Source organism: Protopterus annectens, chromosome 10.part0 (assembly GCF_019279795.1).
Source record: "Protopterus annectens isolate FY-2018-M chromosome 10.part0, PAN1.0, whole genome shotgun sequence".
Classification (NCBI taxonomy): domain Eukaryota; kingdom Metazoa; phylum Chordata; order Ceratodontiformes; family Protopteridae; genus Protopterus; species Protopterus annectens.
Window position 1 is genome coordinate 461,058,168 of NC_056744.1, and position 16,290 is coordinate 461,074,457.

At 36.2% G+C, this 16,290-nt stretch overlaps 1 protein-coding gene across 1 annotated transcript in view; it reads left to right on the forward strand.

Moving 5' to 3' along the window:
• The window catches only part of CCDC24 (coiled-coil domain containing 24), a 712,711-nt gene that overhangs the window by 146,089 nt on the left and 550,332 nt on the right, over nt 1-16,290 (forward strand). The window contains exon 3 of the mRNA XM_044086785.1: nt 502-761. Within this exon, the coding sequence (XP_043942720.1) occupies nt 591-761 (171 nt within the window). The 5' untranslated portion in view covers nt 502-590. The remainder of the gene's footprint in view (nt 1-501; nt 762-16,290) is intronic.

The window sequence follows — 16,290 nt, forward strand, 5'->3', positions numbered from 1 at the left end:
CTTCCTAACTGTTAGTCACACTTTATGCAGCCTTATTTACGAAATATTGTGATCTGTGATTGCATTTAAGTTGCAGCTTAATAACATTATAATATAAAATATAATATGTAATATAAAATATAATATAGCATATAATATATTCTGATATAATAATATAAACTACTGCTGGCTTAGTGGTGGCCTTTTGAAAGTTATCAGAGTATCATTAAGTATTACATGTATTACATAGTTATCTTTTTCTGATCTCCCTTTCTCCCTCTCCCCCAGAGTTTATATAAAACAAGCAGAAGTTAAACAGATGAATATTTATGTTCTACAACTGATTTTTAAAAAGTTTTCTGAGGGTTTAGATTTGCTTCTCAGTTGGACGGTCCTTTTCTTTTTAATTTTTGTTATTAATACTTCTTATCAAGGTTATAGTCTAATTGCTTTTATTCAAAATAAATAAATAAACAGTCCCAAAATTATATATCAGTGAATTTATTTGTGTAATTTGTCTAGCTGTTGATTTGAATGCTTTAATGAATAGAGATATTTATTCAACACCCCACTGAGCACATGATCCTCGGACTGGCGTTGTGCATCTTGGGATGGCTGACCCTTGTCAAGGCATTATGGATCAAAGACATTTTGAAGCTTACCAGGAGCCACCCTGTCTATGGAAACTTGTAGAGGAACATGTACCACCCGAAGAGCGTTTGGAAATTAAGAGCATTCTAGGGGAAGCTATGGTAGACCTGAGCTTGGAGTTGCATGCAGAGGTAGGTTATGTAATGCCTTGTACCAGTCTTTACATAGAGCATTTTTATAAATGTAATGTTTTGTTTCCTTCTAGCTGCAGTAATGTATTTAAAAGAATGCAAAGTATAAAGCATCAGTCTTTTAATGTATAACTGGGTATTTGTTTACTATAGCAAAGTATAAAGCATCAGTCTTTTAATGTGTAACTGGGTATTTGTTTACAGAAATTATTGTAATCAAACACCAGCCAAAATAATTGAGATTCACCTTGAACAAAACCACTGTGCTTCATTAATGTCAATATGGAATAATTAAATCCACTGGATAAAACTTACACATTTATATTCTTTTGATAAGATACTAGATTAGCTACTCACTTATCCAACCTTTTTTACTTATCTTATGTATTCATATGTTCTGTTAACACCCTTAGCCTCTTCAATCCATTCTATAGTAGAACACGTTTATAATAGATCAACCAGATTTGCTGCCACTCACAAAAGCCATACAGATCACCGTTACATCTTTCTTTACCTTAGCTGGCTTGAAAGTAAGAACTTCCTTCCCTCCACTCTGCTGACAAACTGCTCTATATCCCACTGTCTGAAGTATGAGAATATCTATACTTCACCTGATTAATATCCCAAAATCTGCCAATAAATGTTGTGACTCAAAATCTGGTGTATTTATTAACAAACTCTGAAGCACCCTCCCAGTAAACATAGGAAGTGCACAGAACAAATGTGAATCCCAGTCCTACTTGTTGAACATCTGTACAGTGAATGGATATACAGTTGTGGCATAACATACAACTGCTAATATAATAAGGCTGCTTCACCACATAACTATAACAAACCTTACACTACAGAACTGCTCCTTTGATGATCATATTTAATCTGTTCTGCATGTAACTACCTGAACACTCTGGTTGTGTCAGTATGAACTGTCTATTATTTATGCTAGTTTTTATTTTTATTTTTTCTACTAATTGTTGTTAACATTATCTTATGCTGCTTCTGTTATTTTTCTGCTAATTATTAACATTACTAGCTACATCTATTGATTTTCACTATCCTATTTTCAATATCCTATTTTAGTGCAAACATTTTATGTCATCTGTTATCAATTGTTGCTGATAAAATGAATTGCATGTATATTGACTTGCATTGCTTTAAGTGGATCATTGTATAATTAGTAACTTGGATAATTTACTTTTTTTGCACTTGTGTTTATCATTATATTGTTATTGTTTTTATATTTTTCCCCATATTCCACTGAAAATGGGACCTCACACCTTGAAAATTCCCAGCTAACAAATGTAATTAAATCGTATTCTGTAGAGTAAAGGGCTTGGGGTAAATGTGTCATATAATTTTGTAGTATTTCCTGCTTTAAATTAATGGCTGCACTGCAACAGCATTTTATTTTGTGTGTGTGTGTGTGTGTGTGTGTGTGTGTGTGTGTGTGGTGGGGGGTGCTGAGTGCAGTTCAATAGTGCACATATACTATGTTACTGAACTTGCTGCCCTGAACTGTGCTAATTTCTTCCTGAAAATACAACTTTCTTTTTCTAGTGAATGGTGGTATACCTCACAACACTGTTTACAGTTGTTTATCTTGTGTTTTATGTCATCATTTTTCTGTTTTTTACACAGATTCAGATGATGTGTTAAAGGAGATGCAGTGCCTCATTAGTGTTTTTTCTGAAGCAAGTAGCCACTTAATCAGAATAAATATATGAAACTGATATGCATTGTTTTCTTTTTTTCTCTCTCTCTCTATCCAAATGCCAGCTAATCTCCAACCATCACATTCTACTTTTTGTGAGAGGAGGCTGTCCTATAGCTAGCAGTCTTTTCAACTAGCTACAGTATCCCCTGACCCGGATTGACTTTGACATTCCACACTTTCAGCCCATAGGTCATGTAAGGTTTTGTTATATGTACTACTTTAAGCAATAACTCATTACTGTATTGCTTTGTGAACATGCACCTCTAGGCTGACATGATTGCCTTCCATGATACCTAGTCTTCACTAAGTGATAGTACTGCAGTGAAACAACTCATCTTCCCCCTACCCAGGATAGATGAGTTTGCATTGGTCTCTCACTGCCACCCTACCCTGTGGGCCATGTTGCTGATGCAGGCTAACTTGCATTTTGAATAGTCATCTTTTTTTTTTAATCTGTTAGCCAAATTTTAGTTATGTATGTATTCATATATTGCATTTTTTTACAGGTGGATATCCCTGAAATTATAGTCATTCTTCATGGGAAGTGTGGGGCCTATAGGGAAAAATTGGTAAGATTTTTCTTTATCAACAACCAGAAGAAAAGGCAGACAAATTAGACTTTAACTTTGCTTGTCATTCAGAAGTAAAGCCCCATGTTCCACATTCTTCTTGGTGGTGTCAGTGCTACAATGTAAAATCACAACCCACAAGCATTTGATTTTCAGGCATTAAAAACAAATGTACATCCTGCAGAAGTTGCACTGTTTTTCTACTAGCGAGTCTGGTCTTCCAGCCTACCGGTTTGGTCTCTGAAACATTTTGAGCTCTGTCATATTTTTTCACATCTCTTTTTGATGCACTCCTAATATTTCTATATCTGCCCTTCAACAATTTCCATAAGAAGGCAGAAAATCAGTAGGTTGAATAAATTACTATGGGAGCATCCCGATGGGAGAGGAAGCTTTTTTTTTCCCCTTTGGCCTACCTAAGTTCATCTATAAAAGCTATCACACATCATCCTCCACTAAAAAGTATCTGTTTTTGTTTCCTGTTGATGTTTTGTCTGAGCTGGAGCTCCCAACATAATCTGGGGTTCACAGTCAGCATGAGTACCTCCCACTCCACAAATAGGTAAGCCATTGTTTAAGTCATCCATTTCTACCACCTCCACTTCCTGTACTACCTAGGCCCACTACTCAAACCAAGCCTTCCTGGATCAGTCAAGTTTCCTTTCCCTGTACCTCAGAGCTTGGCTAGTTCATACACTTTCAAAGCAAGTTTACTATTGAAACAAGTCCTTTTTGACTGTTTTCTGTTTCTGAAGTATTTTAGAGCTGCATTAAAGTTCTGTTGTCAATATAGCCATTTTTTACTGAGAGCAATAAACTATATGGATATTTGAAATCTGTCCATTCAAACCACTAGGATGTAATCAATGTACTATTCATTGACATTTACAAGACAAAAATAAGTAGGTATTTACAATGCCAGTGTTTGCCATGTACTGGCAGTTGATTGTTGCTGCAGTATGACAAAGGATGAGAAAGTCGAGTAAATTACCAGACAGTTTCGTAAAACTAACTTTCTGGTATTTGTGGTTGCACATGGGCTATATAAATATTCATCGATCAGTGCTTGAAACAAGTATTGGAGTTTTTTTCCCTTTAACTTGTTTTGTTTACAATAAATATTAAATGTATGCATCCAATTTAATGACAGAAAAAAACAAGAAAGAAGTTCGTCAGGTTTAAATCAAAATCAGTATATAATTAAATGTCGATTATACATTACATAGAAATGAACTGCAAACTAAAAAAAAGTTACCCTTAGCTAAAGGTGTGACCAGAGAAACTGCTGCACTTGCACTTGTGTTAAGTGCAAATTAATGTTAGTGTCTCATCATACTACATTTAAAAATGAGGCACTGTATAGATGGATTTCTTTTTGTAACTTCATGAACAAGAGTCATTGCAAATTTTTGCTTAATTTAACATTTTGAATGCCTTTTTTATTTAGCAGTTGCACATGCCTTCTTTCTGCAATTAAATATCCCGTATATGTATCCAGTTATCAGAGACTGAAGTATTTAGTAACATTAAACATAAAATAGTTTCCTCTTGCAGCCCTTTTCAGTTTGTTCATTAAAATGTTCACTAGTAGAATAGTAACAGAATTTCACTCAATAGCTTAACCTAGTATCTGACAACTATATAACAGCATATGTTTTAACATGTTAATTATTTTTTATTGCGGTTGAGAGATTGTATCAAACCATAAAGTTACACCAGTTTCTCGATCTAGACCAAGGGTGGGCAATTAATTTTCCCAAGGGGACACATAAGAAACTGGGACTGTTTAGGAGGGCATACATTTTTGATCAATAACATTCAAATACTGCGGTGGTGGTGCTGCGGTAGCATTGTCGCCTCACAGTAAGACACTGTCCGGTTCGATTCTCAGCTAGAGCGTATTCTGCATGGAGACATGCGTGAATGGGCGTACCTTCGTTGAAGGTTGTACGTCAGAGCTGGCAACTCGGCATGTAAAAATCTACTGCCAATTAGCGGACCAGAGTTCCGCTGTAGCGACCCCTAACCGGGAAAAGCCGAAAGATGCAACCAAAATTAATCATGGGAGTTGAAAATTCTTGGCAGGAGGGCTCTGCTTTACTCTTTGAGTGTGAACAACCCTTGCTTTCTCAAAACTGTTTCCTGTCCTACAACAGTTTCCTACATGTCATGTGAAGAAAAGCACATGATCCACTACCAAAGGAATGCTATGCATGGGCAGAAGAAGTGAGAGGAGGTTTAAACAGTACATAGTAACTTTTTAATGTGGTGCGTAGGTTTGTCTTGCAATAATATATTTAATCAAACAACAAACTGTTTTTTTCAGATTACTTCAAGTTTAGTGCCACCCCTGCAGTAGCAAGCTTACCATGCCTCCAATCTCAATGTCTTGGACATCAGCAAGGATCAGCACTATATCCGTTGTTTTAGCAGATGTCCTGTCCAACAGAAAAAAATAACAATGATCAATGGTAACCATAACAATATGTAAAACCCAGGCATCCTTCCAAATTCCCCACCACACACTAAGAAGCATGAAACTCTTATTGTCTGGCGTTATTGACAGGGTAATCTCCAATGATTTACCAGAAAATCATAAAAAAAAATGCTGGCACAGGACAAAAAAATGCATCAAAAAATAGGAATGTTCTGCGAAATCAGGGATAGCTGAAAAAAAAAAGCTTAGTAAATCCACCCACTTAACAAACTCAGATAGTGTTTTCTTTCTTGAAACAGAATACCAGAGTTTACAGTGTTTTCTGGACTACTGGAGAATCAGTTTGCTTTCTGGGTAGTCCTGGAAAACAACGGTGTAAGTTCTTGAAATTAGCAAGTGTTTTGTCTGACGTCTCATGGACCAGTCAGGGACAGCCAAAGGACCAGATGTGGTCCATGGGTCGTACAATATCCAGGTCTGATCTAGATCCTCTGCAAGTAGCATGAAACATCATTGGCACATTGCATGCTACTGTTCAACACCACTGCCACTGATAATGATTGAGATAGGTTTCACAGAGGCTAAGTCAGTGCTGGTGGAGGATTTAAAACATTTGTAGGAGGAACATCACCCTATAATGGAAGTATTTTTTTACCATGTTATGATTTGGATGGTGGGAGGATGTTTACTCAGGGTTAACAGTGTGCTCTTGGTTAAACTATGATGGTGGGTCTTGTTTCTAGGAAATAAGCTAAGAATACTCCTTTGGTTAAGGGCAGAAATCATTCACTTGATCATAGTGTCATAAATGTGAGTAAAGGTGCATGATTTTCTGTCACATGATTAAAGTTAAATTATCACTGGGTCAAAGGTATATGGAAATATCTGAATGAATTGTAACTGTGGAAATCAGTCAAAACTTCTTTCACTTGGTCACAGTCCACCACTGGAGGTATTCCTAGACAAGAAAAGTGATTTGAGTATATGACCTTAGCTTACTTACTTTCACTTGATCATAGTTAAATGATCCTGTGTAGTGGGGATTGTTTTTTTATATGTGAAGCACTCTGAATGCATTACCATGGACTGAATTTATTTCATTTGATTACAGCATCTGATGTGTATAAACAAAAGATGATAATTTGTGGGGAGAATGTTTCTCTGAGAATGAAAATGAAGTACTGTTATTTGATCACAGCTGGCAAATCAAGGGTCATAGAGGATCATATTTGTGTATGTAGAACAAGGTGAGTATATTACTATGGGCAGAATTGCATTTGTTTCAGCATTCTAAAAGATTTGTCCTACATGAAAAGCCCAAATGTGCATTAAGCCAAATAATCTGCCCACTGTGTAGCATATATAACAAGTTTTCTAATTTCATTACAATGACTGGTATTGCCTGTAGAAAATTGTATTGATCTCATCGTACATGTATAATATATACTTATAACAGGTACACTGTCCAAACTTAAGCTACCCTGAACCAGTATGATAATGTTTGGAAGGTGTCAACAATTTCTTCATGCTTGCAATTACTGAAATTTGGTGCCACATTTTTACTTCTTCTATAACTATATTTACATAAAACTGAGCCATGAAAGGAGTTATTCATAGTAGTAGATCAATGTCTGGCAGTAATTTAATTTTAAAGTCATTACTACAGCAGACGCTGGTAAATATTATTTGTCCCCAATCAGCTACAAATGTTCTTTTACAGTCCATGGGTCAGATCCCACCTGTTTATCAAATTAATCTATAGTGGACTATGCATACACTCACTGTATAAAACAATGACCTAAATCATTAGAAATTGTTTGGTGCAATAATATAAATATGTCTAAATCTCAGAAGCTGTGGTTTTGGTATATTTCTATTCACCTGTCTAGAATGATGGCTATTTCTAGGTAAGGGGAGATTCTTTGATGAAGGCTCCTGGTGTGCTGTTGCTGTCTGATTCAACTCTCCAGAAATTTTATTATAATGATGTCCGATTCCATTATGAGGAACATGAATGCCAAATTCATTGCAGTCGGTGTATTCAAAACCCCCTTCTTCAATAGCATTCTGAAAAGTGGACTGTTGTATGAAATCCAAAAATATCTTAAAGCTTATTCACAGGCTGATATAGTTCTCCATGGAGTGATAGTTCTTTAACCAGAAGGTACTGCTGATAATATTTTGTCAGATCAGTGATGCCAGATGCAGAATACAGTGCCAGTAGTATTTGTAAAATGTGTTTTTTACTATGAATGCTACTTTGAGCTTTTGCTTTGTCAGGTTAATGAATGTCAGTTAACTATACAGTGTTTTGTAACACATATAGTAAAACACTACCTCAAAGTAGTTAAAAATGTAACCAATTTTCAAACTGATCTTTTCACTGATACTCTAAAGCAGAGTAACTGTAATCAATTCAAATACCTACCACTAGATAACCCTGTTACAGAATTTAATAAAATATTTATAAATATACTCAAACATAACCCAATCAGAACTAAAAGAATCAAATCTAATATAGCCTCATGGTTGTCCAAAAATACCAAACAGCTATTGACGGCAAGGGATAAGTCCTGGAAACACCGTTATATAACAGAACTCCTGCTAACCAGAAACAACTTAGGTAAACAAAAAAATAGAAATATGCACCAAACTACAAAACAAACACCAACATAATCCTAGGATTTTCAGGACTTTGATAAGAAGCCTACTCAACCCAGACAAACTTGTGAAACCTACACCAACCACCAACCAACAAGATAAAATAGCTACTCCGTTTAACCATCATTTCGTACAGTCAGTCTCAGCTTTACTGCAACCAAATAGCAACCCTAACCTGACACACCTAATTCTAGCACCAGTATCAAGAAACCTCTTTAAATTCATACCCGTCCCCACATTTACCACTAAAAGTACGTTCATAGAGTAAAACCAACTACCTTAGCACCTGATAACCTGCCTAAAGAAATGCAATAGCACACCCTGTGTCAATAATATTAAACTGCTAAATTGGTGAAAATTGTAGTTTTTTTGGATTTGTTTTAAGTATCTAATCTAAAGTAGAGCCTTTAGTTTGCATGTAGGTTATATCTTCTGTGTGTTTATGTTGAGTTGTGTGAAACTATACAGCTGAATGTTAGTAGCGTATTCAGAGTTGCTTGTAAGCCACTTGATGCTAACGTCTCCTACTGTTGTGGTTTTGAGGGTAATGTTGGTAGATAACCACCTGAGCATGTCTACTAGAGTAGAAATATTGTTTCCAGGTGGAGATGTAGAGAACTGCTATGATTTGTCTCTTGTATGCATTGAGTTTATTTGCATGCACAACACCTAGCTCTTTCCATTCTAAAAAAAGCACAGGTTATGTTACACAATGGTCATCCACAAAACACAAACAACAACCCACCTACTCATTCACAATACACATTCTTGCACATATACTCATACACTGCCTCCACTAAACACATACACACACCTTTATACATGTTCTGTAATTAATTGAATTAGCAATCTGCACATGGTAAAACTGTCCTGCATCTCCTGTGCAGATGCCACCCCAATTGAAATGCATAGGTACATGCTGCTACTGATTGGAATACACTTATGCATTTGCTACACTGCTGTTTAGGGTAGCCTGTGTTGCATGGAGTATAAGAATTCTATTCTACGCAAGTATCCTAAGCGAGCAATGCACTGAGCTACGTATGTGGCCTTATTAGCACAGGCCCTACCCTCAAACAAGCACATAGGTGTTTGTCGGGGCAAACATATATAAAAATGGTCTTGAAACCCTCACTAGCGTGTAGCACATAGCTGTTCTTACAGGCACCAGAGGATCTCTGTGAATTACAGAAGGATTGCCTAGTATGCAAGCCACTCAGGCAACCTTTCTATGAATCCTGGTCATAGTTTCCTTGCAGATACCTATCGCTAATTGCTGTCATGTTTGCAGTTATTCTTTTTGAAGACCTTGTGCCCATTTCTGCTATAGCATTAATAGTTCATATCCAGAGTGCCCAGAACAGAAATTGAAACTGACACTCCAGATAATTGATTATATAATTATTATTCAGTGTGAAGTGCATCAGTGTTTGGATGCCCTGAAGGAGAGGCTGGATGGATGAGTGATTATCACATGGCTTATGGTTTTATGGTTTAAATAACTTTCAGAATAATGTGTGCTGTCAGACTGTCAATACTTCAGGTTATAAAGAACACAACTGAAACTGTATTCTGTAATGCTAAAACAGTCGCATTGCAGTAGTGGCTAATTTAATACAGTTCAACAGCTTTTCGTGACCTTTCTTCTTTACAGATCAACATCTGGATTTACTTAAAAAAGCATTCTCACTAAAGACTAATCCAATGTAATGATATGCATGTTCCCAAACAACTTGAGAGTTATGAAAATATTAAACAAGATATCAGTTTACAGTGACTGGCAGTTTTTCAGAGGCTTGAATTGTATGGCTAACACAATCATCTGAGGACAAAGACCCCTTTTGTTTTTTACTTGAAGGAAGAAGTGGGTGAGATACTTTTTCCTTATACTTACCAGAAGGAAGTTTGCTTGTAATTCTGCCAGACCCACTGAGTTAATTTTGAGGACAAAGTGAATTTGTTTTCACTGATGTTTGTATTGTATTTTGTACGTTTGCTGAATAAGTACAGGAAATGGAAATTAAGTGGTAGTAGTCGCATTTCAATGTGTCAGAGTAAATTTGTATGATTATAGTGAGCAGTAATAACTGTTGTTGAGATTACAGCGTTGGTCCACTGCTTCAGAATATGGCATTATGGTATAGTTCTAAGCACACAGACTGTCATTCAGCAAGTCTAAGACTTGTATCCATATTATGCAATTTCCTGTCAAGTGACTGTCATGGCATTTGATTTTGGGATGAGTATAGATGAAATGTGTGCTAATAAGTTGTATCTTATGTGGTTTAGTAGAATATTACATAAAAGAAACATATTTTGAAGCTAGTAATTCTTTTTATTTAGTGCCATATCTCTCAATCCCTCAAGTGATTATAGCATTTTAGTGAAAAAAATTAAGCAGTTAGAGATTTTGCAAAACTGATCTTTGATCTTCATGTTAGAAACTTGTATATTTTACTTTGGAACTCATTTTCTTATCCCTCTGGCGTGGAGGATCTTACAAGTCATAAATTCATATGGAAGTTTAAGATCTTTTCGAGCAAGGAACAAAATGTTTCATGCTACAAAGGCTTGTAACCTAGTGTAATGGGTAAGGACATCTTGTGGTTCCATGGTCAGTCTTTGCATGTTTGTCTGTGTTAAACAAGAAATCCTGAAGGTAGAATGTAGCATGCTAGCCACTGATGGGCAGATATGCTTTGCTCCTCCTTCACTGTACGTCTGCAACTGCATTCTTCTTGCTCTTGGATACTAGCATGCCAGTTTAGCACCATTTGATCAAAAATGCAAACAGGCAGATCCACATATGGAATGTGCTACCATAGCATGTTAAATTAAAATCTTTAGATTCAAACTGAAGGTGCATTCCTAACCACTTACATTTTGCTGTTTAAAAGAGCAATAAACCTAATTGTAATAACTGTATTAATAAAGATTAAATACTCACTGAATTTTGCTTGTTAAAGTTAATTGTAACAATGAAATCAAAGCATTTAGATACATTCTTCAAAACTCGTGTCCATTCTCAACAGCAAACATCAAGTAGTAATAAGAAGGAACACCAAAAACATACCAGTAAATATCAGCATTTTATACCAGTACCAAGAGAAATAAAATACCAGTGTGATTGTATCTATTATCAACATTAATATTATAAGGAAGAATGAGATGCTACTATTTTATCTGTGTAATAAACACATTGCTAATATACATATGTCAGCATCAGTGGAGAAAAAGTAGGTTCTCAGTAAAGTGGCAGACATCTATATGATTCTGGAATCCACTGCATTACCCAGCTGTACTGCTCTCTTCATGCTACATGCCTGCCATTGTAATCCTTATTTTTGGTGAAATAAGAAGCAGTATGCCAAACCATTCTAGAATGGTAACTGGCAATGCAAGAAGCTATGCACTGCAATTGAGGCAGAACCTGCTCTACCAATGTGCTGACAGTCTTGTATGAACTGAATTTTAAGTGATTGAATGCAAGCACATATCGCATCTTCCCATGTATCCCAAGCTGAAACTGCTTAGGAAGCACAACTGCAGTGGAAGCACGTCTAAAAACTAATGGTATGCAATTAATAGTTTCATTGAATTAAGCCTATACAGCTATTTTAAAATGTCTATTAACCTTTTTCAATGGTATTGAGTAAGATGCCTTACTAAAGTCAAAGTAGGCTTCACTTGCTGCCCTTTTCTGAGCTAAAATCCTATTTATTCTGTCCAATAACTCTTATGATATTTTTTTTTTTATGAATCCTTGCTGCTTTGGTCCCTTTGTCACTATGGTGTCTGGGTTAGTCTACAAATCTGTCATTCTTCAGTGACTGCATTACTTTGCCTATTACCAATGTAAAACTGACATTTGTTATGGTTTCTAGCCTGAATCTTGCTTCTGATTTAGTAAATGGGAGTTATACCTGTCTTCTCCAGTTTTCAACAGCCTTATCCATCTATCCATGCCTTGTTTAAAAGGTTAATAATATTATCAGTTCTCTCCTCGATTTCCTAATAAATTTAGGGTTTGCTCATGATATTCCATAGCTTGTATACCTTTCATTTTTTTTTGTTCTTTCATATACTTTCCTTCTGTGAAAGGACATGGATTACCCTATCCCCATCTCTCTCTTCAAATGTTGCTGTGTTGCAATGTTCTGTGAGGTACAGTCTTTGCAGACGATACTTTTCATCCATCTGTCCAGTCTTTTTTTCTCTGTATATCTATTCTTTTTCTGTTTTATCATAGTTGTATAGAGAATACTTTAAAGGCATCATTACAATATGAAGCAGAAAAGTAACTCTTATCTTCATCACTGCATGATAAATTTAACCAAACAAGTACTAGTTGCTACATGGCATTGTGTATGGTGATCTGTGATTTTCTGAATTCAGGAAGAGGATAACTTTAAGCACCTTTCTCACATAAGAGACATGCCTAACAGAGATTTGTTAACTCTTTACATCCGAGTGACACCTCCAGGTGCATCTGCAGTTAACTCCTACTGACACTTCTAGGCGCCAAATATTACTTGTTCATATTTGCACCAATAATTCCAAAACCATGCTATGTACAGGATTTTAAAAGATTTTATCTTAACGCTTACACAGTGGCAAACTCTAGTGCATTAATATTTTACCTCTGTCTGGTGCAGATAAAGAGATGATATTAAATGCTGTTTGTATGTTATTCATTTATATAGATATAATTTTCACATTTTTCTCAATATCTCAACAACCAAGTAACACAGATGGAACTTCTTAGCCTCATATGAAAACGCTCAGCTAGATGAGCAAAATGCTGCTTGACAGTATGTGTGTAACTTGAATGGTTGCTCAAATGTTGTAAGTTGTTTACAAAATATTACAAACATAATAGTTATTGTGTTTACTCTAACTTATAAAATTCAGTTTACAACCTAGAACCTAAAGAATACTACCACCATAAAAATACTTTGTGCTGGAGGGTTTGCCATTTATACTTCTTTCGTAACTCCTATGGTTCCAGAGACATGAACATTTGTTTGAAATGTGAGGACATAATTTCATTCTGTCAAAAGGCTTAGGCTGTGCTCATTGAAAGTTACAGTGCAAACTTACTGAGCTCCACCGGAGTGAATGAGTTAAGCAACGTTCAGCATTGTTGAGGTTTAGTTTCACTTGGGTGAATTAACATGGGCAGTGCCATCCACAACAGAACACTACTGAGGAGCATTTTCACAGCTTTGAAAGCTTTAATATACTTCACGGTAACACAACAAAACAACTGATGCCAGCATGGTTAGGGTAGTGGGATAAAGCAGTGACTATGACCTAAGCTGCGAGAGTTTGATTGGTAGCTCAGGTTCCTATTGGAGCTGACATGGTTGTTAAGGAATGATGACATTTATAACTTTTGAATTCTGCTTGGGAGAATAAAAAGGATGTATGTTTGTGAGCACACTCTCTGTCACAGAATTCTGGGTGAAAACCAATGATTACTCAAAGGTGCTTGTCTATATATTGAGACAAAGGTGCTTGTCTATAAGGGAGACAGGGAAACTAGTCACATTACATGCAGGTATGTGTGTCAGGCATCACAAATGTCCATTCCATGCCAACTCATTAGATGTAAATGGGCATGCATGCAGGTAAATGACAATCTGTGGCTGTTGACTGTCATCCTAGTGATGGTGAATGAACTGGCCAGTTAATTGAAACCTTTATGTTTGGCAGGTAGTGAGGGCAAAAACTGGGAAAAAAAGTTTGACAGAGTGAAGCGTATAACAAATTTTACAGCAGAAGGACACTTAGCTTCTGAATGCTCTCTGTGTAGCATCAATGTGTATTATGGCTTTCAAAGCTGTAAAAAAAAATCTTCAAGCTTCTGCTCATTGATTTTGTAACTAATAATATACCAGAGTGGCTAAAGCCTCATGTACTACAAAGAATTATGATTGGGTTTCTTTGACCATAACTACCTGTTATATGTTATCAGCATGGATGTCAGGATTAACTTCTCAGGTTTTACTTTACTCTTGAGGTAAATTTCTTAACACCTATGTCTCAAATGCATACAAGCTGATTATGATGAGAAATCCGGTCACAGTCTGCTATGCTGCATATAATGCAGCATCATTCATCCAGTACCTTACTTTCAGTTATAACAGGTGATGTTAGTTCATGTCTGTTGATCATACTGCTCATTCCTTGTGTCCCCACCATCACTTTGTATATCTACATGTTGCCCACTGTTGTACAAATATTGGCCAGTTGTAATTGTTTCAAACCTTGGCTCAGAACTGGGAGTAAACCCATAGCATAGGTGGATTATGTACCATGGAAATAACCTTCCTCTTAACTCTCAATCTTCTTGCAGTGTCTATGTATGGCAAGATTATTTTTGTGGATGTAATTGTTAGATACTGTAAATGAAATGAATAGTATTATTGCTATTTGTTTGTGTTATACTCTGTCTCACTTAATATGGCTTGAAGTTCTTTAGTCCTCATTATATAGATCAAAGAAATCATAGCTGTGGTGTATTAAATGGGGATAAAGAAAGGATTTCAGCTGTTGTAGTTGGTAGCATTCTGCAGCATGTGGCATATCATGGAATAAATCTGTTTCAGAATTAATACTCTATAGCCATATTGTTCCATAGTAAAACAGTTCTGGTCTTTAAGTGTCAAGCAACCATACCTCTCCTTCCTTCCTAATGTGCATTGTCTCCAAATGTGAGTGCAGTCACCAAGCAAGCTAAAATAACAAAAGGTACCTGCATAGAGGAGTAGGATTGCAACCTGCATTATCAGCCTTGTATGTTATTGTTTTTAAATAACTGCTATAAATAAGATTAATCTGAAGTCCTGTCAGATAATTTTATTGGTGTTTGATCTACTGCTGTACTGACCACTACCAATACTTTAACTCAACTCAAGGCACCGTTCCCAGTTTAACAGTGCCTTTTTCAAATATAATATGCCTGTTGGTTACCCTCCCATTAATAGTACATCAGTTCCCTCCACTCGCGCTCTCTCTCTCTCTCTCTCTGTCTTTGTTCCCTAGATTTGCAGCTGTACATATATTTGCCTTGCAGCATAGAAAGAATCTACCTCCAGCAATATTGAACATAACCTGTAAATTTTAGATAGTTACCTCTAAGAATTCCAGTTAACAGTGTCTTTTTCAAATGCAATCTGCCTGTTAGCTGCCCTCCCATTAGGGTAGTGCATCACCCCCCACCACCACCACACTGTCTCACTAGTTTCTCCTGTTAGGCAGCTCTAACATATATTTTTCATACCTCCTAGAAAGAAATAACTTCTAACAATTTTTAAGTTAACCTATACATTTTAGAGTAATACAAGCACCACAAATATATGTTACACTGAGAAAATATTTTCTACAGTCCGGAAATCTTCTCATATTGTTTTTTGGCCAAACTACAATACCACCAGGTGCAACCCACTCAGATTCACTCTGCTCTGCCTTCATTCCCCCCCATGTTTATTCTCACCTTAGCAATACTCAAACAAAAATATTACCAATACACAACTTCCTCCCACCAAAACTTAACTAATTAATAACCTCTTACATCACAAAATTACTAGGACTGACAAATACTTTGACCCATCCACAAAATAATATTACCAGTCCACAACTTCATTCCTCTAAAACCTAACCAGTCAATAATAGCCTCGTACATCTCCTTATTACTATAACTGACAATACCAGTACTCTTCTCTTCACCATCTAAATGCTCACTCGTATAAAGCACCTCATATCCTAAACTCCCCACCATGATTATTAACCTACTCTATATCTTACCAAACACAACTGCTTTACTACTTTATCTGTTACCAAAAGACATATGATTACAATGTAACCTCTGCATCTATCCAGTTCAGTATAGGTCCCCACTTGTATAAAAATCACTACATAAACCTCATTAAGTCTAGAATACTCCATACCCCCAAGAAGGTTCAAATGTATTATCATCAGCTGGTGCTCAAAGACTAAAACACAGCTACACAAGTGAACTACTGAATCCACTACTAACAGGTGACATTCACTCCAGCTCTTAAATGTACAGTTTGTGTTTAAATGAGTTGGTCCTAATCAATAGACACTCTCCTTGTGAGTATCTGAGTTAGGGATTTTATGCCCACA